The sequence below is a fragment of the Mesoplodon mirus genome, assembly GCF_964341445.2.
Source record: "Mesoplodon mirus genome assembly, contig: SUPER_3_unloc_19, whole genome shotgun sequence".
Classification (NCBI taxonomy): domain Eukaryota; kingdom Metazoa; phylum Chordata; class Mammalia; order Artiodactyla; family Ziphiidae; genus Mesoplodon; species Mesoplodon mirus.
The window spans coordinates 439,347-462,517 of NW_028295568.1; the positions used below are offsets into that span (position 1 = coordinate 439,347).

The 23,171-nt window shown below is 53.8% G+C and overlaps 3 protein-coding genes across 3 annotated transcripts in view; all 3 read right to left on the reverse strand.

Annotated features, from left to right (window-relative positions):
- LOC309801649 (Golgi-associated RAB2 interactor protein 4-like) lies at nt 1-5,601 on the reverse strand (the record flags this gene model as incomplete). Its single annotated transcript, XM_082646730.1, has 2 exons — nt 1-10; nt 4,784-5,601. The coding sequence occupies 2 exons, from the start codon at nt 5,599-5,601 to the stop codon at nt 1-3; spliced, it is 828 nt and encodes a 275-aa protein (XP_082502856.1).
- LOC309801650 (Golgi-associated RAB2 interactor protein 4-like) lies at nt 5,598-22,373 on the reverse strand (the record flags this gene model as incomplete). Its single annotated transcript, XM_082646731.1, has 2 exons — nt 5,598-5,607; nt 21,556-22,373. 2 exons carry the CDS (start codon nt 22,371-22,373, stop codon nt 5,598-5,600), a joined length of 828 nt encoding a protein of 275 aa, XP_082502857.1.
- The window catches only part of LOC309801651 (Golgi-associated RAB2 interactor protein 4-like), a gene marked incomplete at both ends in the record, with an annotated part of 27,929 nt that continues 27,127 nt past the window's right edge, over nt 22,370-23,171 (reverse strand). The window contains one exon of the mRNA XM_082646732.1: nt 22,370-22,379. Within this exon, the coding sequence (XP_082502858.1) occupies nt 22,370-22,379 (10 nt within the window). The remainder of the gene's footprint in view (nt 22,380-23,171) is intronic.

Consider the following 23,171-nt stretch of genomic DNA (forward strand, 5'->3'; position numbering starts at 1 on the left):
TCATGGCTGTCTTTGGTCACGACAGGCATCGCGGTTAAGGCGGCTCCCTGGCCCTTCCCTCCCTCGGCCTCACTGGCAGAAGAGCGAGCTGTGATGCTCCTGCGTCACACACGCGGCCCTGTGGCAGGTCTTCCAAGCCCGCCCCACAGGCCCCCACGTTTGCCTCCGGGTCTCCCAGAGGCAGGGGTGTGTGTAGGGGCACAGATGATCACAGTTGGGACGCTGTAGGGCGCCTGGAGCCCAGGCTGAATCTCTTCAAGTGTGTCGAGAGGTACGGTAGGCTCCCCCTCCGCCTCACCTCACTTCTGCTTCTGGGTTTTTATCTCCCCAAGAGGCTGTGGTGAACTTCCGTCCTAGTGAGAGAAGTAACCACTTTGTCAGCCTAACCCCCTGGCACAGCCTATTTATCCTCTGATGCCCTTTGTGACCTATCAGTGTCACAAAGCCCTTTGTGACCTATCACTGTCACAGAGCCCTTTGCCTCATCCCCCAGCTGCCCCCTCAGGGCAGGGCCCCCATCCTCTCCCAAACACCCCATTGCCCCCACGGAGGACAGGCACATCCTGCCAGGGACTCAGGTGCGTTACCAAAATAAAAATGTCTTCAAGTGGGAAAGTTTTGTGTGGGTCCTTTTTCTTTTCCTCCCCCAAATTCAGCTACTGGATGAAATCTATAGCAATGTAAGACGATGGGATCAATTTGAACCATTTAAGCTCATGGTTTAATTGTTTCAAATAGGGCAGAGTTGGCAGTGGCGGTCCTTACTCTGTCCTTTCATAAAATCTCAGTAAACGTGGACGATGGTGAGTGCCAGTTCCCCTGTGAAGCCTTCCCTAACCCAGAACTCCTTCCCATGCCCCAGACCCCCTCCTCTGAATAGATCCAGTCCCCAAACACACGTCTCTCATTGTATTTGTCACTCAGAGTTGTGATCATGACTCGTGCTGTCCTATCTCCTCCACCATCTGTGTACCTCTGTGCGGGACCGGGGTGGCACACTGTCTGAAAGTTGTTGCACCGAGGTAGCTCCCTCTCTGCACCATCACCTGCCACATTGAGCAAGTCCTTCAAATGCTCTGAACTTCCGCTTGCTTATCCGCAAAGTGGAAAGACGTGAGAATCGGAAGGGGGCACACACATTCAAGAACTTTATAAACAGCTAAGGGCTATGCACGTGTTGTTTTCCCCGTAAATTTATTTTATTATTTATTGTTGGCTTCTCTTGTTGGGGAGCACGGGCTCTAGGCGTGCGGGCTTCGGTAGTTGTGGCTCGCGGGCTCTAGAGCACAGGCTCAGTAGTTGTGGCGCACGGGCTTAGTTGCTCCGTGGCATGTGGGATCTTCCTGGACCAGGGCTCGAACCTGGGTCCCCTGCGTCGGCAGGCGGATCCTTACCCACTGCGCCACCAGGGAAGTCCCTGTGCACGTGTTTTTAATGCATTTTCTTCCTTCAGACTAGTGTTTCCCTGCACTTGCCTGTGTGGAAATCATCAGATCAAAGGAGTGTGATGTGATCTTTTTGTAATTTCTCCTCCTTGGGTCCAAGGAAAAGCTGGTGGAGAGTAAAGCATTAATTGCGGCTCCCTGCAGCTCCTAGTCTTCTGGGAAACTCTGGGTTAATTCTGGGGTCAGGAACCTTGTTTGGCCAGGGGAAACAGTGCATATGTGTAGGTCTTGGGCTGGCTCCCTTTCTCATCAGTGCTCCCCACCAAGTGCCCACCATTCCGTCCACCAACAGAAGAGACCTCTCCCCAGCCTCCCGTGATGAGGTCTGTGGAAGTCACAAACTGGAGGTCCAATCAACAAGGATGCTCTGACCGAACAAATACTCTCCCTCATGTGAGGTTTAAGGATTTGGTTTTGGAGCCCCAGAAGAAAAAAGTTCCTGCAGATTTGGTGTGGAGAAACCCTTGTGAGCAGGGCATTCAAAAGTTGAATTAGTGGCTGGAGGAGGACTGGATGCTGGACGTTCCAGGAGTGAACGCTGGAATTCCAGGTGGGAGCCTGTTTCTGGCCGCAGCGCGGGTCATGCCACAGGCTAGAGGTAGAAGCCTCGGAGCCAGACACAGCTCAAGGGTGGACTGGATGCTCTCGAGATAAGGCCAGCTAAGAGCTGTGAGCTCACTGAAGTTCGAAAACCGGCTCCCGGCCCCCACCCCTCCCTCCCCTCAATCTAGTAAAATTGATGCTCATCTCTGTAGTGTTGGAACATGATGGTAAGGATGGTGGTGCCGCGGGTTCTTGTGCTGGTCCTAGCTCAGGCTTGTTTGCTTGCTTCCTTCGCATACTACAGACAGGGCTTTGCATAGAGAAGTGGGCTGGTGGATCACTGTTCTGCAAAGATCCCATTGTGCGACTGCAGCAGGTTACCTTCTCTGAGCCTCAGTGTTCTCATCTGTAAAATAGGCATATCGTTCCTTCTTTTCCTAATAACCAAACAAGTGTTCTTGTACTTTACCTTAAATAAATGTCCTTTAAAGATGCCAAGCCTTTCTGACATCATTTTTGTGCATAAATACAAGTGATTAAAAGAGAAAGGCATTGGCCAATAACTTCATCACAACTGCCACGGTGATTGTAGGACCATCCTGATTTCAGAGTTAGTAAAATGTGAAAACTACAACACCTGTGTACCTACCATCTTGCTTCAGAGACAGAACAATTCCCAGCAGCACTAACAGCCTTGTGTCAACCTCCTTGAGCTAGCCTTTCCACCCTAGAGTAAACTGTCCTCCATTTTGTGTTTACTCTTCCCTCAGGTTTAGCTACCGTTTTTTTAAAAATGGACCCTATGCAATCCGTTGTTTGAGCTTGTTTCAGAATGGTTCCATGAGTGGAACTGTATCCCATTCTTTTGAAGTTTTTAAAAACCATGAGAAGTTGATCTATGCTAATGTGTGTAGCTCATTTATTTTTCAGAATTGAATATGCCAATCTCATCCTATCCTGCTGTATGAATTCTGCTGATGGAAATTTGGGCTGTTGCCCGTGTTGTGCTGTTAAGTTATTTTTGCTCTAAACATTCTCAGAGTTGTTTCTTAGACCATGTGTGTTTCTCCAGGGTATATACCTGGGCAGGGAACGGCTAAGTCTAGATGAGAGTGCTTGCTGTTCTGATTGCTAGCTAATACTGCCACCCTTATTTCTGTCCACTGAATAGCCCGAGGGGACATGAGTCCTGTTCTGGCTCTGTTTACAGACCTTCAGGGGGAATAAGCGTTTATTAAAAGAATAGGGGTGGGCATTCCCTGGTGGCGCAGTCATTGAGAGTCCACCTGAGGATGCAGGGAACATGAGTTCGTGTCCCGGTCCTGGAAGATCCCACAGGCCGCGGAGCGGCTGGGCCCGTGAGCCATGGCCGCTGGGCCTGCGTGTCCGGAGCCTGTGCTCCGTGACGGGAGATGCCACAAAAGTGAGTGGCCCGCGTACCGCAAAAAAAAAAAAAAAAAAAAAAAAAAGAATAGCGGGATAGTGAAGGAGAGCTTCCCAGACCATAGTCTGACTTTGAGCCATGGCCCTGGGGGGCAAAGCCAGAAAGGAGTGGAAGCCAGATGGAGCAGTGCTGTTGGCGCTGAGCATGCGTGTGAGGCGGGGCTGCCCTTGCCTGGACACTGGGTCTCAGACTGTGGCACAGCTGACATCACAGAATCCACTGTGAGGCTACGGCTGGGCTTCGGGACCTAGAAATTCAGACAAACCACTGCATGCGTTCTCAGACTGTATGTTTTTTTTATTTAAATTGCAGTAAGGAAGCTGAAATGGGCTCTCCAGGGGTATTTCCCAGAGCCCTGGTCCCCTTTGCAGCTCCCAGCTCTAGGTCCTATTGATGGGCTTCAACGGTCACTGGCTCCATGGTCTCAGATGTCACACCGGTGATTTCCAGGCCCTGGCCACTCTCTGCTGTCTCTGTCATGGCCTCCACTCGGGTCCCTTCCACTGGCTCCGCCAGGATGCTCCCATGTTTATTTCGTGATGAGGCCACTGTCTTTTTTGTAAGTCTGGCTCTCACATTCCTGAAGAAAGAGCTGATCCTGCTGAGTATGTTGGTGGTGGGACCTGAACGCGCTGGAGATAAGCTCCTGCCCGATTTGTGCGAGGTCTTGGACTCACTGGTGATAGGAGCACGGCTGATGCCTTTGGGAGCAGCGCCCTGCTCGCTGCCCCCCGGGCTGCCGTGGCCTTTGGCCTTTTGGTCCTCTCTAGTGGCTCTGCGGCCGCCTGAGCACGGGCCAGCTGCTTTGGGGATTGTCTTGCTCCCCGCTGCCTTGTGGTGGCTTTCCACGGAACTGCAGAGCTTGGGGCTCGTCAGAGCTCTGTCCTCTCCCCAGTGCTCCCTCCTCTCCCTTCTTCCCTTGCGGGCCTGGGACACTCTCTGTGAGCTGCCATCCTGTTCGCTCACTTTGCCTTCCTGTGGCAAGCTCGAGACGAGGGTCCCCTCATCGTCCTTGTCGGCTCTTGCTTTGACAGTCTTGCTGGTAGGTTCTGCTCCGACCACAGTCATGCCGGCCCCTGGGGAGAGGCTGGTGGACGTGCTGGAAGCATACTCTGAATTGTTCTCAGCACCTGCCAAGGCCGTTTTCCCACTCCTCAGGGATGTTGTGGCAGTGTCCCCAGTGGCTCTGTTGGTTTTGCTTCCTCCGGGCCCGTCGCTGGCTGTGGCTGCTATGGCCGTGCTCCGCTCTTCAGCGGCAGGAGACTTGATCACTGCCGTGCTCAAAGCACCCGCTGCGGTGCCTCCTGCCACCCCTGCTGTCTCCACCTTAATCGTTGACTGCGATGCTGACGCTTTGTCGAGCCCTGTAGTAGGTTTTGCTTTCGCAGTGGCCACATCGGGCATGGTATCGGGCTTGTGGGAGTCCAGTTGGATTCCGTGCCCCCCAGCAAAAGCTGCAGGCGTGGCCCCGGCCACCTCAGGGCACGTGTGCAGGCTGCTGACGTTCACCTGGTCCTGATGCCCCTTTCCTTGGAAATCCTCCACGGCCGGGCTCCTCCCGTCCTGCTCCTCCTCGAACACAGGCATGCAGGGCATGTCCCAGACGGGAACGGCATAGGTGTTGCTTTCACTGTCCACTGGTGGTCGCAGGAGGTAAATCAGCTGTTCCCACTCGGCGAAGAGGTCTTCCCGCGCATCCAGAGGGGGACACAGCTGCAGGTAGAAGCAGCGGCCAGTGGCAAGCTTCACGCGCAGCTGTTGTTTCTCACGATTGTGAGTGGAGATCCTCACGAACTCCAAGGGAAGGAGCCTGGTGAGCTCTAAGGTCTTTGCAGCCTTGTGGCTCTTGCCCTTGGTGGCCTGGCTGCGCTCGGCGTGCTTTTCACAGCCGGTGGCCCGTTGGGCCAGCAGCATGATGTCTGGGAGCGGGAGGACGGGGCTGGTGGATGTGATGCCCATGGTCACCAGGCCGCCCCAGTTGTGCACGTCAATCGCTTCTCCCCTCTTCGTGACCTGGATGAAGTCGCTCTCGAATATCGGCGCATACTTGAAATGGTCGTATTCGCCCTTGTGCAGTTGCTGCTGCAGCTTCCCCGTGGTGGTGTTGAACAGGTCCACCCAGGTGCTGCTCCGGGCCGTGTGATACGGGAGCAGAGAGTCCCCACTCATGGCTGTCTTTGATCACGACAGGCATCGCGGTTAAGGCGGCTCCCTGGCCCTTCCCTCCCTCGGCCTCACTGGCAGAAGAGCGAGCTGTGATGCTCCTGCGTCACACACGCGGCCCTGTGGCAGGTCTTCCAAGCCCGCCCCACAGGCCCCCACGTTTGCCTCCGGGTCTCCCAGAGGCAGGGGTGTGTGTAGGGGCACAGATGATCACAGTTGGGACGCTGTAGGGTGCCTGGAGCCCAGGCTGAATCTCTTCAAGTGTGTCGAGAGGTACGGTAGGCTCCCCCTCCGCCTCACCTCACTTCTGCTTCTGGGTTTTTATCTCCCCAAGAGGCTGTGGTGAACTTCCGTCCTAGTGAGAGAAGTAACCACTTTGTCAGCCTAACCCCCTGGCACAGCCTATTTATCCTCTGATGCCCTTTGTGACCTATCAGTGTCACAAAGCCCTTTGTGACCTATCACTGTCACAGAGCCCTTTGCCTCATCCCCCAGCTGCCCCCTCAGGGCAGGGCCCCCATCCTCTCCCAAACACCCCATTGCCCCCACGGAGGACAGGCCCATCCTGCCAGGGACTCAGGTGCGTTACCAAAATAAAAATGTCTTCAAGTGGGAAAGTTTTGTGTGGGTCCTTTTTCTTTTCCTCCCCCAAATTCAGCTACTGGATGAAATCTATAGCAATGTAAGACGATGGGATCAATTTGAACCATTTAAGCTCATGGTTTAATTGTATCGAGTAGGGCAGAGTTGGCAGTGGCGGTCCTTACTCTGTCCTTTCATAAAATCTCAGTAAACGTGGACGATGGTGAGTGCCAGTTCCCCTGTGAAGCCTTCCCTAACCCAGAACTCCTTCCCATGCCCCAGACCCCCTCCTCTGAATAGATCCAGTCCCCAAACACACGTCTCTCATTGTATTTGTCACTCAGAGTTGTGATCATGACTCGTGCTGTCCTGTCTCCTCCACCATCTGTGTACCTCTGTGCGGGACCGGGGTGGCACACTGTCTGAAAGTTGTTGCACCGAGGTAGCTCCCTCTCTGCACCATCACCTGCCACCTTGAGCAAGTCCTTCAAATGCTCTGAACTTCCGCTTGCTTATCCGCAAAGTGGAAAGACGTGAGAATCGGAAGGGGGCACACACATTCAAGAACTTTATAAACAGCTAAGGGCTATGCACGTGTTGTTTTCCCCGTAAATTTATTTTATTATTTATTTTTGGCTTCTCTTGTTGGGGAGCACGGGCTCTAGGCATGCGGGCTTCGGTATTTGTGGCTCGCGGGCTCTAGAGCACAGGCTCAGTAGTTGTGGCGCACGGGCTTAGTTGCTCCGTGGCATGTGGGATCTTCCTGGACCAGGGCTCGAACCTGGGTCCCCTGCATCGGCAGGCGGATCCTTAACCACTGCGCCACCAGGGAAGTCCCTGTGCACGTGTTTTTAATGCATTTTCTTCCTTCAGACTAGTGTTTCCCTGCACTTGCCTGTGTGGAAATCATCAGATCAAAGGAGTGTGATGTGATCTTTTTGTAATTTCTCCTCCTTGGGTCCAAGGAAAAGCTGGTGGAGAGTAAAGCATTAATTGCGGCTCCCTGCAGCTCCTAGTCTTCTGGGAAACTCTGGGTTAATTCTGGGGTCAGGAACCTTGTTTGGCCAGGGGAAACAGTGCATATGTGTAGGTCTTGGGCTGGCTCCCTTTCTCATCAGTGCTCCCCACCAAGTGCCCACCTTTCCGTCCACCAACAGAAGAGACCTCTCCCCAGCCTCCCGTGATGAGGTCTGTGGAAGTCACAAACTGGAGGTCCAATCAACAAGGATGCTCTGACCTAACAAATACTCTCCCTCATGTGAGGTTTAAGGATTTGGTTTTGGAGCCCCAGAAGAAAAAAGTTCCTGCAGATTTGGTGTGGAGAAACCCTTGTGAGCAGGGCATTCAAAAGTTGAATTAGTGGCTGGAGGAGGACTAGATGCTGGACGTTCCAGGAGTGAACGCTGGAATTCCAGGTGGGAGCCTGTTTCTGGCCGCAGCGCGGGTCATGCCACAGGCTAGAGGTAGAAGCCTCGGAGCCAGACACAGCTCAAGGGTGGACTGGATGCTCTCGAGATAAGGCCAGCTAAGAGCTGTGAGCTCACTGAAGTTCGAAAACCGGCTCCCGGCCCCCACCCCTCCCTCCCCTCAATCTAGTAAAATTGATGCTCATCTCTGTAGTGTTGGAACATGATGGTAAGGATGGTGGTGCCGCGGGTTCTTGTGCTGGTCCTAGCTCAGGCTTGTTTGCTTGCTTCCTTCGCATACTACAGACAGGGCTTTGCATACAGAAGTGGGCTGGTGGATCACTGTTCTGCAAAGATCCCATTGTGCGACTGCAGCAGGTTACCTTCTCTGAGCCTCAGTGTTCTCATCTGTAAAATAGGCATATCGTTCCTTCTTTTCCTAATAACCAAACAAGTGTTCTTGTACTTTACCTTAAATAAATGTCCTTTAAAGATGCCAAGCCTTTCTGACATCATTTTTGTGCATAAATACAAGTGATTAAAAGAGAAAGGCATTGGCCAATAACTTCATCACAACTGCCACGGTGATTGTAGGACCATCCTGATTTCAGAGTTAGTAAAATGTGAAAACTACAACACCTGTGTACCTACCATCTTGCTTCAGAGACAGAACAATTCCCAGCAGCACTAACAGCCTTGTGTCAACCTCCTTGAGCTAGCCTTTCCACCCTAGAGTAAACTGTCCTCCATTTTGTGTTTACTCTTCCCTCAGGTTTAGCTACCGTTTTTTTAAAAATGGACCCTATGCAATCCGTTGTTTGAGCTTGTTTCAGAATGGTTCCATGAGTGGAACTGTATCCCATTCTTTTGAAGTTTTTAAAAACCATGAGAAGTTGATCTATGCTAATGTGTGTAGCTCATTTATTTTTCACTATTGAATATGCCAATCTCATCCTATCCTGCTGTATGAATTCTGCTGATGGAAATTTGGGCTGTTGCCCGTGTTGTGCTGTTAAGTTATTTTTGCTCTAAACATTCTCAGAGTTGTTTCTTAGACCATGTGTGTTTCTCCAGGGTATATACCTGGGCAGGGAACGGCTAAGTCTAGATGAGAGTGCTTGCTGTTCTGATTGCTAGCTAATACTGCCACCCTTATTTCTGTCCACTGAATAGCCCGAGGGGACATGAGTCCTGTTCTGGCTCTGTTTACAGACCTTCAGGGGGAATAAGCGTTTATTAAAAGAATAGGGGTGGGCATTCCCTGGTGGCGCAGTCATTGAGAGTCCACCTGAGGATGCAGGGAACATGAGTTCGTGTCCCGGTCCTGGAAGATCCCACAGGCCGCGGAGCGGCTGGGCCCGTGAGCCATGGCCGCTGGGCCTGCGTGTCCGGAGCCTATCCTCTGTGACGGGAGATGCCACAAAAGTGAGTGGCCCGCGTACCGCAAAAAAAATAAAAAGAATAGCGGGATAGTGAAGGAGAGCTTCCCAGACCATAGTCTGACTTTGAGCCATGGCCCTGGGGGGCAAAGCCAGAAAGGAGTGGAAGCCAGATGGAGCAGTGCTGTTGGCGCTGAGCATGCGTGTGAGGCGGGGCTGCCCTTGCCTGGACACTGGGTCTCAGACTGTGGCACAGCTGACATCACAGAATCCACTGTGAGGCTACGGCTGGGCTTCGGGACCTAGAAATTCAGACAAACCACTGCATGCGTTCTCAGACTGTATGTTTTTTTTATTTAAATTGCAGTAAGGAAGCTGAAATGGGCTCTCCAGGGGTATTTCCCAGAGCCCTGGTCCCCTTTGCAGCTCCCAGCTCTAGGTCCTATTGATGGGCTTCAACGGTCACTGGCTCCATGGTCTCAGATGTCACACCGGTGATTTCCAGGCCCTGGCCACTCTCTGCTGTCTCTGTCATGGCCTCCACTCGGGTCCCTTCCACTGGCTCCGCCAGGATGCTCCCATGTTTATTTCGTGATGAGGCCACTGTCTTTTTTGTAAGTCTGGCTCTCACATTCCTGAAGAAAGAGCTGATCCTGCTGAGTATGTTGGTGGTGGGACCTGAACGTGCTGGAAATAAGCTCCTGCCCGATTTGTGCGAGGTCTTGGACTCACTGGTGATAGGAGCACGGCTGATGCCTTTGGGAGCAGCGCCCTGCTCGCTGCCCCCCGGGCTGCCGTGGCCTTTGGCCTTTTGGTCCTCTCTAGTGGCTCGGCGGCCGCCTGAGCACGGGCCAGCTGCTTTGGGGATTGTCTTGCTCCCCGCTGCCTTGTGGTGGCTTTCCACGGAACTGCAGAGCTTGGGGCTCGTCAGAGCTCTGTCCTCTCCCCAGTGCTCCCTCCTCTCCCTTCTTCCCTTGCGGGCCTGGGACACTCTCTGTGAGCTGCCATCCTGTTCGCTCACTTTGCCTTCCTGTGGCAAGCTCGAGACGAGGGTCCCCTCATCGTCCTTGTCGGCTCTTGCTTTGACAGTCTTGCTGGTAGGTTCTGCTCCGACCACAGTCATGCCGGCCCCTGGGGAGAGGCTGGTGGACGTGCTGGAAGCATACTCTGAATTGTTCTCAGCACCTGCCAAGGCCGTTTTCCCACTCCTCAGGGATGTTGTGGCAGTGTCCCCAGTGGCTCTGTTGGTTTTGCTTCCTCCGGGCCCGTCGCTGGCTGTGGCTGCTATGGCCGTGCTCCGCTCTTCAGCGGCAGGAGACTTGATCACTGCCATGCTCAAAGCACCCGCTGCGGTGCCTCCTGCCACCCCTGCTGTCTCCACCTTAATCGTTGACTGCGATGCTGACGCTTTGTCGAGCCCTGTAGTAGGTTTTGCTTTCGCAGTGGCCACATCGGGCATGGTATCGGGCTTGTGGGAGTCCAGTTGGATTCCGTGCCCCCCAGCAAAAGCTGCAGGCGTGGCCCCGGCCACCTCAGGGCACGTGTGCAGGCTGCTGACGTTCACCTGGTCCTGATGCCCCTTTCCTTGGAAATCCTCCACGGCCGGGCTCCTCCCGTCCTGCTCCTCCTCGAACACAGGCATGCAGGGCATGTCCCAGACGGGAACGGCATAGGTGTTGCTTTCACTGTCCACTGGTGGTCGCAGGAAGTAAATCAGCTGTTCCCACTCGGCGAAGAGGTCTTCCCGCGCGTCCAGAGGGGGACACAGCTGCAGGTAGAAGCAGCGGCCAGTGGCAAGCTTCACGCGCAGCTGTTGTTTCTCACGATTGTGAGTGGAGATCCTCACGAACTCCAAGGGAAGGAGCCTGGTGAGCTCTAAGGTCTTTGCAGCCTTGTGGCTCTTGCCCTTGGTGGCCTGGCTGCGCTCGGCGTGCTTTTCACAGCCGGTGGCCCGTTGGGCCAGCAGCATGATGTCTGGGAGCGGGAGGACGGGGCTGGTGGATGTGATGCCCATGGTCACCAGGCCGCCCCAGTTGTGCACGTCAATCGCTTCTCCCCTCTTCGTGACCTGGATGAAGTCGCTCTCGAATATCGGCGCATACTTGAAATGGTCGTATTCGCCCTTGTGCAGTTGCTGCTGCAGCTTCCCCGTGGTGGTGTTGAACAGGTCCACCCAGGTGCTGCTCCGGGCCGTGTGATACGGGAGCAGAGAGTCCCCACTCATGGCTGTCTTTGGTCACGACAGGCATCGCGGTTAAGGCGGCTCCCTGGCCCTTCCCTCCCTCGGCCTCACTGGCAGAAGAGCGAGCTGTGATGCTCCTGCGTCACACACGCGGCCCTGTGGCAGGTCTTCCAAGCCCGCCCCACAGGCCCCCACGTTTGCCTCCGGGTCTCCCAGAGGCAGGGGTGTGTGTAGGGGCACAGATGATCACAGTTGGGACGCTGTAGGGCGCCTGGAGCCCAGGCTGAATCTCTTCAAGTGTGTCGAGAGGTACGGTAGGCTCCCCCTCCGCCTCACCTCACTTCTGCTTCTGGGTTTTTATCTCCCCAAGAGGCTGTGGTGAACTTCCGTCCTAGTGAGAGAAGTAACCACTTTGTCAGCCTAACCCCCTGGCACAGCCTATTTATCCTCTGATGCCCTTTGTGACCTATCAGTGTCACAAAGCCCTTTGTGACCTATCACTGTCACAGAGCCCTTTGCCTCATCCCCCAGCTGCCCCCTCAGGGCAGGGCCCCCATCCTCTCCCAAACACCCCATTGCCCCCACGGAGGACAGGCACATCCTGCCAGGGACTCAGGTGCGTTACCAAAATAAAAATGTCTTCAAGTGGGAAAGTTTTGTGTGGGTCCTTTTTCTTTTCCTCCCCCAAATTCAGCTACTGGATGAAATCTATAGCAATGTAAGACGATGGGATCAATTTGAACCATTTAAGCTCATGGTTTAATTGTTTCAAATAGGGCAGAGTTGGCAGTGGCGGTCCTTACTCTGTCCTTTCATAAAATCTCAGTAAACGTGGACGATGGTGAGTGCCAGTTCCCCTGTGAAGCCTTCCCTAACCCAGAACTCCTTCCCATGCCCCAGACCCCCTCCTCTGAATAGATCCAGTCCCCAAACACACGTCTCTCATTGTATTTGTCACTCAGAGTTGTGATCATGACTCGTGCTGTCCTATCTCCTCCACCATCTGTGTACCTCTGTGCGGGACCGGGGTGGCACACTGTCTGAAAGTTGTTGCACCGAGGTAGCTCCCTCTCTGCACCATCACCTGCCACATTGAGCAAGTCCTTCAAATGCTCTGAACTTCCGCTTGCTTATCCGCAAAGTGGAAAGACGTGAGAATCGGAAGGGGGCACACACATTCAAGAACTTTATAAACAGCTAAGGGCTATGCACGTGTTGTTTTCCCCGTAAATTTATTTTATTATTTATTGTTGGCTTCTCTTGTTGGGGAGCACGGGCTCTAGGCGTGCGGGCTTCGGTAGTTGTGGCTCGCGGGCTCTAGAGCACAGGCTCAGTAGTTGTGGCGCACGGGCTTAGTTGCTCCGTGGCATGTGGGATCTTCCTGGACCAGGGCTCGAACCTGGGTCCCCTGCGTCGGCAGGCGGATCCTTACCCACTGCGCCACCAGGGAAGTCCCTGTGCACGTGTTTTTAATGCATTTTCTTCCTTCAGACTAGTGTTTCCCTGCACTTGCCTGTGTGGAAATCATCAGATCAAAGGAGTGTGATGTGATCTTTTTGTAATTTCTCCTCCTTGGGTCCAAGGAAAAGCTGGTGGAGAGTAAAGCATTAATTGCGGCTCCCTGCAGCTCCTAGTCTTCTGGGAAACTCTGGGTTAATTCTGGGGTCAGGAACCTTGTTTGGCCAGGGGAAACAGTGCATATGTGTAGGTCTTGGGCTGGCTCCCTTTCTCATCAGTGCTCCCCACCAAGTGCCCACCATTCCGTCCACCAACAGAAGAGACCTCTCCCCAGCCTCCCGTGATGAGGTCTGTGGAAGTCACAAACTGGAGGTCCAATCAACAAGGATGCTCTGACCGAACAAATACTCTCCCTCATGTGAGGTTTAAGGATTTGGTTTTGGAGCCCCAGAAGAAAAAAGTTCCTGCAGATTTGGTGTGGAGAAACCCTTGTGAGCAGGGCATTCAAAAGTTGAATTAGTGGCTGGAGGAGGACTGGATGCTGGACGTTCCAGGAGTGAACGCTGGAATTCCAGGTGGGAGCCTGTTTCTGGCCGCAGCCCGGGTCATGCCAGAGGCTAGAGGTAGAAGCCTGGGAGCCAGACACAGCTCAAGGGTGGACTGGATGCTCTCGAGATAAGGCCAGCTAAGAGCTGTGAGCTCACTGAAGTTCGAAAACCGGCTCCCGGCCCCCACCCCTCCCTCCCCTCAATCTAGTAAAATTGATGCTCATCTCTGTAGTGTTGGAACATGATGGTAAGGATGGTGGTGCCGCGGGTTCTTGTGCTGGTCCTAGCTCAGGCTTGTTTGCTTGCTTCCTTCGCATACTACAGACAGGGCTTTGCATAGAGAAGTGGGCTGGTGGATCACTGTTCTGCAAAGATCCCATTGTGCGACTGCAGCAGGTTACCTTCTCTGAGCCTCAGTGTTCTCATCTGTAAAATAGGCATATCGTTCCTTCTTTTCCTAATAACCAAACAAGTGTTCTTGTACTTTACCTTAAATAAATGTCCTTTAAAGATGCCAAGCCTTTCTGACATCATTTTTGTGCATAAATACAAGTGATTAAAAGAGAAAGGCATTGGCCAATAACTTCATCACAACTGCCACGGTGATTGTAGGACCATCCTGATTTCAGAGTTAGTAAAATGTGAAAACTACAACACCTGTGTACCTACCATCTTGCTTCAGAGACAGAACAATTCCCAGCAGCACTAACAGCCTTGTGTCAACCTCCTTGAGCTAGCCTTTCCACCCTAGAGTAAACTGTCCTCAATTTTGTGTTGACTCTTCCCTCAGGTTTAGCTACCGTTTTTTTAAACATGGACCCTATGCAATCCGTTGTTTGAGCTTGTTTCAGAATGGTTCCATGAGTGGAACTGTATCCCATTCTTTTGATGTTTTTAAAAACCATGAGAAGTTGATCTATGCTAATGTGTGTAGCTCATTTATTTTTCACTATTGAATATGCCAATCTCATCCTATCCTGCTGTATGAATTCTGCTGATGGAAATTTGGGCTGTTGCCCGTGTTGTGCTGTTAAGTTATTTTTGCTCTAAACATTCTCAGAGTTGTTTCTTAGACCATGTGTGTTTCTCCAGGGTATATACCTGGGCAGGGAATGGGTAAGTCTAGATGAGAGTGCTTGCTGTTCTGATTGCTAGCTAATACTGCCGCCCTTATTTCTGTCCACTGAATAGCCCGAGGGGATATGAGTCCTGTTCTGGCTCTGTTTACAGACCTTCAGGGGGAATAAGCGTTTATTAAAAGAATAGGGGTGGGCATTCCCTGGTGGCGCAGTCATTGAGAGTCCACCTGAGGATGCAGGGAACATGAGTTCGTGCCCCGGTCCTGGAAGATCCCACAGGCCGCGGAGCGGCTGGGCCCGTGAGCCATGGCCGCTGGGCCTGCGTGTCCGGAGCCTGTGCTCCGTGACGGGAGAGGCCACAACAGTGAGTGGCCCGCGTACCGCAAAAAAAAAAAAAAAAAAAAAAAAAAGAATAGCGGGATAGTGAAGGAGAGCTTCCCAGACCATAGTCTGACATTGAGCCATGGCCCTGGGGGGCAAAGCCAGAAAGGAGTGGAAGCCCGATGGAGCAGTGCTGTTGGCGCTGAGCATGCGTGTGAGGCGGGGCTGCCCTTGCCTGGACACTGGGTCTCAGACTGTGGCACAGCTGACATCACAGAATCCACTGTGAGGCTACGGCTGGGCTTCGGGACCTAGAAATTCAGACAAAACACTGCATGCGTTCTCAGACTGTATGTTTTTTTTTATTTAAATTGCAGTAAGGAAGCTGAAATGGGCTCTCCAGGGGTATTTCCCAGAGCCCTGGTCCCCTTTGCAGCTCCCAGCTCTAGGTCCTATTGATGGGCTTCAACGGTCACTGGCTCCATGGTCTCAGATGTCACACCGGTGATTTCCAGGCCCTGGCCACTCTCTGCTGTCTCTGTCATGGCCTCCACTCGGGTCCCTTCCACTGGCTCCGCCAGGATGCTCCCATGTTTATTTCGTGATGAGGCCACTGTCTTTTTTGTAAGTCTGGCTCTCACATTCCTGAAGAAAGAGCTGATCCTGCTGAGTATGTTGGTGGTGGGACCTGAACGCGCTGGAGATAAGCTCCTGCCCGATTTGTGCGAGGTCTTGGACTCACTGGTGATAGGAGCACGGCTGATGCCTTTGGGAGCAGCGCCCTGCTCGCTGCCCCCCGGGCTGCCGTGGCCTTTGGCCTTTTGGTCCTCTCTAGTGGCTCTGCGGCCGCCTGAGCACGGGCCAGCTGCTTTGGGGATTGTCTTGCTCCCCGCTGCCTTGTGGTGGCTTTCCACGGAACTGCAGAGCTTGGGGCTCGTCAGAGCTCTGTCCTCTCCCCAGTGCTCCCTCCTCTCCCTTCTTCCCTTGCGGGCCTGGGACACTCTCTGTGAGCTGCCATCCTGTTCGCTCACTTTGCCTTCCTGTGGCAAGCTTGAGACGAGGGTTCCCTCATCGTCCTTGTCGGCTCTTGCTTTGACAGTCTTGCTGGTAGGTTCTGCTCCGACCACAGTCATGCCGGACCCTGGGGAGAGGCTGGTGGACGTGCTGGAAGCATACTCTGAATTGTTCTCAGCAACTGCCAAGGCCGTTTTCCCGCTCCTCAGGGATGTTGTGGCAGTGTCCCCAGTGGCTCTGTTGGTTTTGCTTCCTCCGGGCCCGTCGCTGGCTGTGGCTGCTATGGCCGTGCTCCGCTCTTCAGCGGCAGGAGACTTGATCACTGCCATGCTCAAAGCACCCGCTGCGGTGCCTCCTGCCAACCCTGCTGTCTCCACCTTAATCGTTGACTGCGATGCTGACGCTTTGTCGAGCCCTGTAGTAGGTTTTGCTTTCGCAGTGGCCACATCGGGCATGGTATCGGGCTTGTGGGAGTCCAGTTGGATTCCGTGCCCCCCAGCAAAAGCTGCAGGCGTGGCCCCGGCCACCTCAGGGCACGTGTGCAGGCTGCTGACGTTCACCTGGTCCTGATGCCCCTTTCCTTGGAAATCCTCCACGGCCGGGCTCCTCCCGTCCTGCTCCTCCTCGAACACAGGCATGCAGGGCATGTCCCAGACGGGAACGGCATAGGTGTTGCTTTCACTGTCCACTGGTGGTCGCAGGAGGTAAATCAGCTGTTCCCACTCGGCGAAGAGTTCTTCCCGTGCATCCAGAGGGGGACACAGCTGCAGGTAGAAGCAGCGGCCAGTGGCAAGCTTCACGCGCATCTGTTGTTTCTCACGATTGTGAGTGGAGATCCTCACGAACTCCAAGGGAAGGAGCCTGGTGAGCTCTAAGGTCTTTGCAGCCTTGTGGCTCTTGCCCTTGGTGGCCTGGCTGCGCTCGGCGTGCTTTTCACAGCCGGTGGCCCGTTGGGCCAGCAGCATGATGTCTGGGAGCGGGAGGACGGGGCTGGTGGATGTGATGCCCATGATCACCAGGCCGCCCCAGTTGTGCACGTCAATCGCTTCTCCCCTCTTCGTGACCTGGATGAAGTCGCTCTCGAATATCGGCGCGTACTTGAAATGGTCGTATTCGCCCTTGTGCAGTTGCTGCTGCAGCTTCCCCGTGGTGGTGTTGAACAGGTCCACCCAGGTGCTGCTCCGGGCCGTGTGATACGGGAGCAGAGAGTCCCCACTCATGGCTGTCTTTGATCACGACAGGCAGCGCGGTTAAGGCGGCTCCCTGGCTCTTCCCTCCCTCGGCCTCACTGGCAGAAGAGCGAGCTGCGATGCTCCTGCGTCACACACGCGGCCCTGTGGCAGGTCTTCCAAGCCCGCCCCACAGGCCCCCACGTTTGCCTCCGGGTCTCCCAGAGGCAGGGGTGTGTGTAGGGGCACAGATGATCACAGTTGGGACGCTGTAGGGCGCCTGGAGCCCAGGCTGAATCTCTTCAAGTGTGTCGAGAGGTACGGTAGGCTCCCCCTCCGCCTCACCTCACTTCTGCTTCTGGGTTTTTATCTCCCCAAGAGGCTGTGGTGAACTTCCGTCCTAGTGAGAGAAGTAACCACTTTGTCAGCCTAACCCCCTGGCACAGCCTATTTATCCTCTGATGCCCTTTGTGACCTATCAGTGTCACAAAGCCCTTTGTGACCTATCACTGTCACAGAGCCCTTTGCCTCATCCCCCAGCTGCCCCCTCAGGGCAGGGCCCCCATCCTCTCCCAAACACCCCATTGCCCCCACGGAGGACAGGCCCATCCTGCCAGGGACTCAGGTGCGTTACCAAAATAAAAATGTCTTCAAGTGGGAAAGTTTTGTGTGGGTCCTTTTTCTTTTCCTCCCCCAAATTCAGCTACTGGATGAAATCTATAGCAATGTAAGACGATGGGATCAATTTGAACCATTTAAGCTCATGGTTTAATTGTATCGAATAGGGCAGAGTTGGCAGTGGCGGTCCTTACTCTGTCCTTTCATAAAATCTCAGTAAACGTGGACGATGGTGAGTGCCAGTTCCCCTGTGAAGCCTTCCCTAACCCAGAACTCCTTCCCATGCCCCAGACCCCCTCCTCTGAATAGATCCAGTCCCCAAACACACGTCTCTCATTGTATTTGTCACTCAGAGTTGTGATCATGACTCGTGCTGTCCTGTCTCCTCCACCATCTGTGTACCTCTGTGCAGGACCGGTGTGGCACACTGTCTGAAAGTTGTTGCACCGAGGTAGCTCCCTCTCTGCACCATCACCTGCCACCTTGAGCAAGTCCTTCAAATGCTCTGAACTTCCGCTTGCTTATCCGCAAAGTGGAAAGACGTGAGAATCGGAAGGGGGCACACACATTCAAGAACTTTATAAACAGCTAAGGGCTATGCACGTGTTGTTTTTCCCGTAAATTTATTTTATTATTTATTGTTGGCTTCTCTTGTTGGGGAGCACGGGCTCTAGGCGTGCGGGCTTCGGTAGTTGTGGCTCGCGGGCTCTAGAGCACAGGCTCAGTAGTTGTGGTGCACGGGCTTAGTTGCTCCGTGGCATGTGGGATCTTCCTGGACCAGGGCTCGAACCTGGGTCCCCTGCGTCGGCAGGCGGATCCTTAACCACTGCGCCACCAGGGAAGTCCCTGTGCACGTGTTTTTAATGCATTTTCTTCCTTCAGACTAGTGTTTCCCTGCACTTGCCTGTGTGGAAATCATCAGATCAAAGGAGTGTGATGTGATCTTTTTGTAATTTCTCCTCCTTGGGTCCAAGGAAAAGCTGGTGGAGAGTAAAGCATTAATTGCGGCTCCCTGCAGCTCCTAGTCTTCTGGGAAACTCTGGGTTAATTCTGGGGTCAGGAACCTTGTTTGGCCAGGGGAAACAGTGCATATGTGTAGGTCTTGGGCTGGCTCCCTTTCTCATCAGTGCTCCCCACCAAGTGCCCACCATTCCGTCCACCAACAGAAGAGACCTCTCCCCAGCCTCCCGTGATGAGGTCTGTGGAAGTCACAAACTGGAGGTCCAATCAACAAGGATGCTCTGACCTAACAAATACTCTCCCTCATGTGAGGTTTAAGGATTTGGTTTTGGAGCCCCAGAAGAAAAAAGTTCCTGCAGATTTGGTGTGGAGAAACCCTTGTGAGCAGGGCATTCAAAAGTTGAATTAGTGGCTGGAGGAGGACTGGATGCTGGACGTTCCAGGAGTGAACGCTGGAATTCCAGGTGGGAGCCTGTTTCTGGCCGCAGCCCGGGTCATGCCAGAGGCTAGAGGTAGAAGCCTGGGAGCCAGACACAGCACAAGGGTGGACTGGATGCTCTCGAGATAAGGCCAGCTAAGAGCTGTGAGCTCACTGAAGTTCGAAAACCGGCTCCCGGCCCCCACCCCTCCCTCCCCTCAATCTAGTAAAATTGATGCTCATCTCTGTAGTGTTGGAACATGATGGTAAGGATGGTGGTGCCGCGGGTTCTTGTGCTGGTCCTAGCTCAGGCTTGTTTGCTTGCTTCCTTCGCATACTACAGACAGGGCTTTGCATAGAGAAGTGGGCTGGTGGATCACTGTTCTGCAAAGATCCCATTGTAAGACTGCAGCAGGTTACCTTCTCTGAGCCTCAGTGTTCTCATCTGTTAAATAGGCATATCGTTCCTTCTTTTCCTAATAACCAAACAAGTGTTCTTGTACTTTACCTTAAATAAATGTCCTTTAAAGATGCCAAGCCTTTCTGACATCATTTTTGTGCATAAATACAAGTGATTAAAAGAGAAAGGCATTGGCCAATAACTTCATCACAACTGCCACGGTGATTGTAGGACCATCCTGATTTCAGAGTTAGTAAAATGTGAAAACTACAACACCTGTGTACCTACCACCTTGCTTCAGAGACAGAACAATTCCCAGCAGCACTAACAGCCTTGTGTCAACCTCCTTGAGCTAGCCTTTCCACCCTAGAGTAAACTGTCCTCAATTTTGTGTTTACTCTTCCCTCAGGTTTAGCTACCGTTTTTTTAAACATGGACCCTATGCAATCCGTTGTTTGAGCTTGTTTCAGAATGGTTCCATGAGTGGAACTGTATCCCATTCTTTTGATGTTTTTAAAAACCATGAGAAGTTGATCTATGCTAATGTGTGTAGCTCATTTATTTTTCACTATTGAATATGCCAATCTCATCCTATCCTGCTGTATGAATTCTGCTGATGGAAATTTGGGCTGTTGCCCGTGTTGTGCTGTTAAGTTATTTTTGCTCTAAACATTCTCAGAGTTGTTTCTTAGACCATGTGTGTTTCTCCAGGGTATATACCTGGGCAGGGAACGGCTAAGTCTAGATGAGAGTGCTTGCTGTTCTGATTGCTAGCTAATACTGCCGCCCTTATTTCTGTCCACTGAATAGCCCGAGGGGACATGAGTCCTGTTCTGGCTCTGTTCACAGACCTTCAGTGGGAATAAGTGTTTATTAAAAGAATAGGGGGTGGATTCCCTGCTGGCGCAGTGGTTGAGAGTCCACCTGAGGATGCAGGGAACATGAGTTCGTGCCCCGGTACTGGAAGATCCCACAGGCCGCGGAGCGGCTGGGCCTGTGAGCCATGGCCGCTGGGCCTGCGCGTCCGGAGCCTGTGCTCCGTGACGGGAGAGGCCACAACAGTGAGTGGCCCGCGTACCGCAAAAAAAAAAAAAATAATAAGAATAGCGGGATAGTGAAGGAGAGCTTCCCAGACCATAGTCTGACTTTGAGCCATGGCCCTGGGGGCCAAAGCCAGAAAGGAGTGGAAGCCAGATGGAGCAGTGCTGTTGGCGCTGAGCATGCGTGTGAGGCGGGGCTGCCCTTGCCTGGACACTGGGTCTCAGACTGTGGCACAGCTGACATCACAGAATCCACTGTGAGGCTACGGCTGGGCTTCGGGACCTAGAAATTCAGACAAAACACTGCATGCGTTCTCAGACTGTATGTTTTTTTATTTAAATTGCAGTAAGGAAGCTGAAATGGGCTCTCCAGGGGTATTTCCCAGAGCCCTGGTCCCCTTTGCAGCTCCCAGCTCTAGGTCCTATTGATGGGCTTCAACGGTCACTGGCTCCATGGTCTCAGATGTCACACCAGTGATTTCCAGGCCCTGGCCACTCTCTGCTGTCTCTGTCATGGCCTCCACTCGGGTCCCTTCCACTGGCTCCGCCAGGATGCTCCCATGTTTATTTCGTGATGAGGCCACTGTCTTTTTTGTAAGTCTGGCTCTCACATTCCTGAAGAAAGAGCTGATCCTGCTGAGTATGTTGGTGGTGGGACCTGAACGCGCTGGAGATAAGCTCCTGCCCGATTTGTGCGAGGTCTTGGACTCACTGGTGATAGGAGCACGGCTGATGCCTTTGGGAGCAGCGCCCTGCTCGCTGCCCCCCGGGCTGCCGTGGCCTTTGGCCTTTTGGTCCTCTCTAGTGGCTCTGCGGCCGCCTGAGCACGGGCCAGCTGCTTTGGGGATTGTCTTGCTCCCCGCTGCCTTGTGGTGGCTTTCCACGGAACTGCAGAGCTTGGGGCTCGTCAGAGCTCTGTCCTCTCCCCAGTGCTCCCTCCTCTCCCTTCTTCCCTTGCGGGCCTGGGACACTCTCTGTGAGCTGCCATCCTGTTCGCTCACTTTGCCTTCCTGTGGCAAGCTTGAGACGAGGGTCCCCTCATCGTCCTTGTCGGCTCTTGCTTTGACAGTCTTGCTGGTAGGTTCTGCTCCGACCACAGTCATGCCGGCCCCTTGGGAGAGGCTGGTGGACGTGCTGGAAGCATACTCTGAATTGTTCTCAGCACCTGCCAAGGCCGTTTTCCCGCTCCTCAGGGATGTTGTGGCAGTGTCCCCAGTGGCTCTGTTGGTTTTGCTTCCTCCGGGCCCGTCGCTGGCTGTGGCTGCTATGGCCGTGCTCCGCTCTTCAGCGGCAGGAGACTTGATCACTGCCATGCTCAAAGCACCCGCTGCGGTGCCTCCTGCCACCCCTGCTGTCTCCACCTTAATCGTTGACTGCGATGCTGACGCTTTGTCGAGCCCTGTAGTAGGTTTTGCTTTCGCAGTGGCCACATCGGGCATGGTATCGGGCTTGTGGGAGTCCAGTTGGATTCCGTGCCCCCCAGCAAAAGCTGCAGGCGTGGCCCCGGCCACCTCAGGGCACGTGTGCAGGCTGCTGACGTTCACCTGGTCCTGATGCCCCTTTCCTTGGAAATCCTCCACGGCCGGGCTCCTCCCGTCCTGCTCCTCCTCGAACACAGGCATGCAGGGCATGTCCCAGACGGGAACGGCATAGGTGTTGCTTTCACTGTCCACTGGTGGTTGCAAGAGGTAAATCAGCTGTTCCCACTCGGTGAAGAGGTCTTCCCGCGCGTCCAGAGGGGGACACAGCTGCAGGTAGAAGCAGCGGCCAGTGGCAAGCTTCACGCGCAGCTGTTGTTTCTCACGATTGTGAGTGGAGATCCTCACGAACTCCAAGGGAAGGAGCCTGGTGAGCTCTAAGGTCTTTGCAGCCTTGTGGCTCTTGCCCTTGGTGGCCTGGCTGCACTCGGCGTGCTTTTCACATCCGGTGGCCCGTTGGGCCAGCAGCATGATGTCTGGGAGCGGGAGGACGGGGCTGGTGGATGTGATGCCCATGGTCACCAGGCCGCCCCAGTTATGCACGTCAATCGCTTCTCCCCTCTTCGTGACCTGGATGAAGTCGCTCTCGAATATCGGCGCGTACTTGAAATGGTCGTATTCACCCTTGTGCAGTTGCTGCTGCAGCTTCCCCGTGGTGGTGTTGAACAGGTCCACCCAGGTGCTGCTCCGGGCCGTGTGATACGGGAGCAGAGAGTCCCCACTCATGGCTGTCTTTGATCACGACAGGCAGCGCGGTTAAGGCGGCTCCCTGGCTCTTCCCTCCCTCGGCCTCACTGGCAGAAGAGCGAGCTGCGATGCTCCTGCGTCACACACGCGGCCCTGTGGCAGGTCTTCCAAGCCCGCCCCACAGGCCCCCACGTTTGCCGCCGGGTCTCCCAGAGGCAGGGGTGTGTGTAGGGGCAGAGATAATCACAGTTGGGACGCTGTAGGGCGCCTGGAGCCCAGGCTGAATCTCTTCAAGTGTGTCGAGAGGTACGGTAGGCTCCCCCTCCGCCTCACCTCACTTCTGCTTCTGGGTTTTTATCTCCCCAAGAGGCTGTGGTGAACTTCCGTCCTAGTGAGAGAAGTAACCACTTTGTCAGCCTAACCCCCTGGCACAGCCTATTTATCCTCTGATGCCCTTTGTGACCTATCAGTGTCACAAAGCCCTTTGTGACCTATCACTGTCACAGAGCCCTTTGCCTCATCCCCCAGCTGCCCCCTCAGGGCAGGGCCCCCATCCTCTCCCAAACACCCCATTGCCCCCACGGAGGACAGGCCCATCGTGCCAGGGACTCAGGTGCGTTACCAAAATAAAAATGTCTTCAAGTGGGAAAGTTTTGTGTGGGTCCTTTTTCTTTTCCTCCCCCAAATTCAGCTACTGGATGAAATCTATAGCAATGTAAGACGATGGGATCAATTTGAACCATTTAAGCTCATGGTTTAATTGTATCGAATAGGGCAGAGTTGGCAGTGGCGGTCCTTACTCTGTCCTTTCATAAAATCTCAGTAAACGTGGACGAT